Here is a 5,388-nt window from a genome sequence, read left to right as displayed (position 1 = left end):
ATTTGATTCAGAGGGAGAATCTAAGGGAACCAAATTTTGGATATAACTAGAACTCTTCCAAATTTGGTTATTGACCAGCCTCCAAAATCTCAAAATGAAAATAATGGGGAGTCTGAACTCATAATTGTCAACCATGAAATTGATTTATCAAAAAAGGAAATACTTCGAATGGAAAAAAATCGAAATATTCTTGAACCTTTGGTTTATTCTAGGAGAAATGTCCTTGAAAGAAATAGAGATGAATTAACCATTCCAACACAAACCTCATTGGAAGCCTCGGGCGAAGGAACTCTGAATACTCCAGGTACCTCTTTTTCCCCTAACTCACATGAAAACTCCACTTTACCTATTATTCTTGAGTCTACTAGTCCAACCTCAATTGTTCCGTAAGAAAATGACCTTGACAACCTTGACCTTCCCATTGCTTTTCGAAAAGGTACCCGAACCTGTACCAAACATCCCATTGCCAGATACATAACCCATGATCATTTATCCGAAACACATAAGGCATTTACTATTAATATTTCAAAACTTGTTGTACCTAGAAACATTCAGGAAGCGCTGGAGGACAAGGATTGGAGATTAGCAGTATTTGAAGAAATGAATGCCTTGAAGAAAAATGGTACTTGGGAAATTGTTGAAGCACCTAAGGATCAAAAGATAGTAGGGTGCAGATGGCTCTTCACTATAAAGAGTAAACCAGATGGGAGTGTAGAGAGATATAAGGCAAGGCTTCTAGCAAAGGGCTTTACACAGACATATGGAATAGATTACCAGGAAATATTTGCTCCTGTCACAAAAATTAACTCAATTCGAGTTCTTCTGTCACTTGCGGTCAATCTCAAATGACCCTTATATCAACTGGATGTTAAAAATGCCTTCCTAAATGGAGATCTGGATGAAGAAGTACTTATGAGTCTCCCTCCGGGTTTTGAAAGAAAGTTCGGAGTCGAAAAGGTGTGTAAACTGAAGAAGGCCTTGTATGGTCTAAAGCAATCCCCAAGGGCATGATTTGAACGCTTTGGCAAAGCTGTAAAGCGACTTGGTTATGTTCAAAGTCAAGATGATCACACCATGTTCTACAAACACTCAAAGGAAGGTAAAACAGCTATGCTTATTGTATATGTTGATGATATCATCCTAATAGGGAGTGACTATAAGGAGCTTGAAGAACTTAAAGGAAAACTTGCAAAAGAATTTCAAATCAAGGACTTGGGAGTGTTAAAATACTTTCTTGGCATGGAGTTTGCAAGGTCCAAGGAAGGTATATTTGTCAACCAATGAAAATATGTTCTTGACTTGCTGACCGAAACTAGTATGTTGGGATGTAAGCTAGCTGAGACGCCTTTGGAGCCTTACGTCAAGCTACAACCAACAGCGGCAGAATCAGTAAAGGAAAGGGAGCGCTATCAAAGACTTGTTGGGAGACTGATTTATCTATCACACACTCGATCTGATATAGCATTTCGAGTAAGTGTAGTTAGCCAATTCATGCACTCGCCTGGGTCTAAACATTTCGACGTTGTGTATCGGATCCTAAGATATCTGAAGAGAACACCCGGTAAAGGCCTTCTGTTTAAAACCCGGGGACATCTACAAGTTTAAGCTTACATTGACGCAGACTGGGCAAGAAGTCTAACTGATAGAAGGTCTACTTCGGGATATTGCTCGTTTGTGGGTGGTAATTTGGTCACTTGGCATAGCAAGAAACAAAATGTGGTAGCTCGAAGCAGCGCAGAGGCTGAGTTTAGAGCCTTAGCTCATGGGATATGTGAAGTTTTGTGGATCAAGAGACTATTATTGGAATTGAAGATATCAGAGTCGGTGCCAATAAAGATGCACTGTGACAACAGAGCAGCAATTTCAATTGCACACAATCCAGTACTTCATGATCGCACAAAGCATGTGGAAGTCGACAAGCACTTCATCAAAGAAAAAATAGACAATCATGTGATTAGTGTGGACTATATCCCTACCATTGAACAGGTAGCTGATCTACTTACAAAGGGGCTACACAAGAGACAGTTTGAATGTTTAGTAAGCAAGCTGGGTATGGAAGATATCTTTAAACTAGCTTGAGGGGGAGTGTCGAGAATATAGATTATTTAGGAAAACTCTGAGGTGTAAATTATTCCAGCCAGCTGCCTTGATTATTCTTAGCAAGTTTTGGTTATTCTTAGCAAGTTTTAATTATTCTTAATTGTTTGTCTAAATCAGTGATTATGCTGTAAATTATTGAGCTGTAATTATAATATAAATTATTATAAATATAATCTCAATAGAAGAGATTATTATTCCCTCAAGTCATCTCTTTCAAGTAAATCAGTTTGTCAATTTCCTCAAGCTCTATATAATGGAACTCTGGGTGGTTGACCTTGGTGACAAAATAGACTTGGTTAAAGCCTATTAGAGTCTCAAGCTCTTAGTGTTGATTCGCGTGGTGTGATCAAGAGATTGTGGCGAGGTTTCTCTATCGAGAAGGAGTCGTTCCCCAACCGGAGTTAGCCGGGGACTAATCCATCGATAGATAGGGATCGCCCACTTTACGGACACATTGTGAAGTAGAAGTCCTAATCTCCGAACCACGTTAAATCAACGTGCTAGATTTACTTTTTTTTATTTTAGTTTAGCTTGTGTATTTGTATTTCCGCTATATGTTAACGAGTGCAGGAAGCAAATGAATGATTTAGGGTGGACCCTCTATTCACCCCCCCTTTATCCCGGCATCAAGGTCCCAATAGAATCTGCCACACTAGTGGCCCCACACGGCCGACTCCATGATTATCTGTGATGAGGTAAATTGAGAAGTTATAGTTGGCTAGTGTGAGGAGGGTTTTTTCTTCGACTTTGCCGAGATTTGAATCCTTACCCTATGATAGCAACTTTGCCTTGCACTAGCAAACTCAATCATGCCCCGGGGGGCCAAATGATTAACCATGTCAGATAACGGCAAATCGAGGGCGATTGACCTAATTCTACGAAAGTGTTCCACCTGCCGCTAGGGTAAATCGGAAAGCGTTCACGGCAAGCGGTCCATAAACCTGACATCCTTTAGTTGCGAGTTCTATTTGGAAAAAAAAAAATTCTGCAAATATATTTTTGCTAGAAATCAAATTATAAATATCTGAGTAATAACTGATTGTCCTTCCACTATATATTGGCACACCAATCTATTCTTGGGTTAAAATATATATATATATATATATATATATATATATATATATATATATATATATATATACTGTATAGAGAGGACAATTGCACATTGTATACATTTAAATACTTAAATATTAAATCTATAAATGATATTATTCTTGCGGAAAGTTTCCAGAATTTATATGTCCATATAAATACCATTTTTAAAAATTATCAATTACCTTGTGGACGGTTCTTATCTCCTTCCACTAAATAATCACGCGTCAGTGCGTCACTCATTGTTTTCGGATGACCATAATTCAAAGAGAATAGCATTCACTGAATCTAGCCGCTTTCGACCACCCGTACATTGAACCTAGTCGGGTCTTCAATCACACACGAGCCGGTTACTTGAACCGCCGACTCCGGTGGCGTGCTCCGTCCGGTCGCCACGTCCGCCATGGCGAGCCTATAAAGCCGAAGCCCATCAAGTCTTACAGCCACATGAATTTGATTATGGAATCAAAATATAGAGAGAGGAGGATGGCCAGAAGCTGCAATACTTCGCCGGCGGAGCTGCTGGAGGCGGCGACGAAAACGGCGCGGTGGTGGTCGGGGGAATCGTCTTCCGACTCGGCCGAGTTGGCGGACCTGATCGAGTCGTTCTACCACGGGGAGGAGAAAGAGATGAAGGTGGAGGAGGACGAGGAAGCCGAATTAGATGCGGGACATCGGGCATTGACAGCCGTACTCGACGAATCGGAGGCTGACCCGGTGGCTCGTCGGTTCCGAGCAGAGGCGGAGCGGGCCGTCGGAGCCGTCGGATTCGGTCATCGAGGGCAGGGGTTGAAAATGCGAGTGGTGGGGTGGCTTCGCGAACAAGGATTCGATGCCGGTACGCCGTTAATGATTTCTTAATTTTCGCTTCGAAATACGATTTCTGATCGAGAATTTGCTGTAATCAGGACTCTGCAAGTCCTCGTGGGAGCGATTCGACGACGGAGTACCCGCCGGCCACCACCACTACATCGACGTGATGAACGGTGGCGGCGGCGGGTGCAGCACGCAGCGCTACATACTGGAGCTCGACTTCGCGGCGGAGTTCGAGATCCCCCGACCCTCGGCCGCCTACGCCGCGCTGCTCCGGCGCGTGCCGAGGACTTTTTCCGGGACGGCGGGGAACTTGGAGCGGATCGTGAGCGTGATGTGTGCGGCGATCCGGGAGTCGATGAGGAGCGCCGGCATGCCGCTGCCGCCGTGGCGGCGGAAGCAATACGTCGAGGCGAAGTGGCTGGGAGGGTACGAGAGGCACACTGCAGAGCCGCTGCCGCCGCCTTGGGAAGTGGTGGAGAGGGCGGAAGGTTGGAGGAAGAAGGCGGCGTGGAGGGTCGAATTGGATGGCAGAGAGGCGGAGAGGCGGAGGAGAATGGCGACGGCGTAGTGCTCGGCACTTAACACATCAATCGTACGGAATGTTTTTGGCTTTAAGACTGTACCACATTGGGCAGTTTTTGTTTAATTTTAGTTAGGGTTTAATTAAGGGCGTGAAACCCTTTTTTTTTCTAAACATATTTTATTTTATATCCATAGTTGATTTTTATTTTTATTTTTTACCTTGTATCCCTTATAATTTTAAAGTAAAATTAAAATACTTTTTATTTTAATGTTATTTTAGCAAAATTCAAAGGAATGATGTTTTTTTTAGGTGCAAGAGATAAATTTTTTCCACATGAGTATCATTTGGATAAAGTATAACAGAGTTATTATAATAAAGTAAAAAATTAATAAGTTGATTTCATAATTTACCTTTTTATATAATCTGGAGACGGATTGTGAGGAGCATGATTCAGGAACCCAAACATTAGATCATTTTTTGTGTGGTGGGATCGTTATAATCGTGTTTACACAAGCTTGAGTTGACACAAGCTTGAATCATGTTTGAGTTTCGATTTTTAACAATACATGGAGATTGCAGGTGTAATCGTCCGATTGGGGAGATTGTTAGAGCAATTCTCCTCTGGTCAAGGTTTGACCATGTTGATGTAAAGAAGAGTCAGCTAGGTCAAAGTTGATTGGATACTTGACTGGAAAGCCCTGGTGAATAAAACCAGGTAAATTGAAAGTCCTGGTGAGTAAAGCCAAGCAGATTAAAGACATAGTGAGTGAAGCTAGGCAGTTGGAAAATCCTGGTACGTGAAGCTAGGTGAAAGTCCTAGTGAGTGAAGTCAGGTAGGCAGAAGCCCTGGTGAGTGA

At 42.4% G+C, this 5,388-nt stretch overlaps 1 protein-coding gene across 1 annotated transcript; it reads left to right on the top strand.

The window, feature by feature from the left end:
• The first annotated feature begins 3,624 nt into the window (after positions 1-3,624).
• On the top strand, positions 3,625-4,755 carry LOC122027809. Its single transcript, XM_042586817.1, has 2 exons — positions 3,625-4,030; positions 4,101-4,755. Exons 1-2 carry the CDS (start codon positions 3,640-3,642, stop codon positions 4,574-4,576), a joined length of 867 nt encoding a protein of 288 aa, XP_042442751.1. The 5' UTR covers positions 3,625-3,639; the 3' UTR covers positions 4,577-4,755.
• Positions 4,756-5,388: the final 633 nt, after the last annotated feature.

Source organism: Zingiber officinale, chromosome 10A (assembly GCF_018446385.1).
Source record: "Zingiber officinale cultivar Zhangliang chromosome 10A, Zo_v1.1, whole genome shotgun sequence".
In the NCBI taxonomy this organism is placed as follows: Eukaryota; Viridiplantae; Streptophyta; class Magnoliopsida; order Zingiberales; family Zingiberaceae; genus Zingiber; species Zingiber officinale.
This window is presented reverse-complemented; position numbering and strand designations above follow the sequence as displayed.

What these genes read in the sequence shown, in the direction of transcription:
- LOC122027809 (XM_042586817.1), top strand. Translation starts at nt 3,640, where the DNA reads ATGAATTTGATTATGGAATCAAAATATAGAGAGAGGAGGATGGCCAGA. An exon ending in CGAACAAGGATTCGATGCCG is followed by an intron (nt 4,031 to 4,100) that starts GTACGCCGTTAA and finishes TGCTGTAATCAG; the next exon opens with GACTCTGCAAGTCCTCGTGG.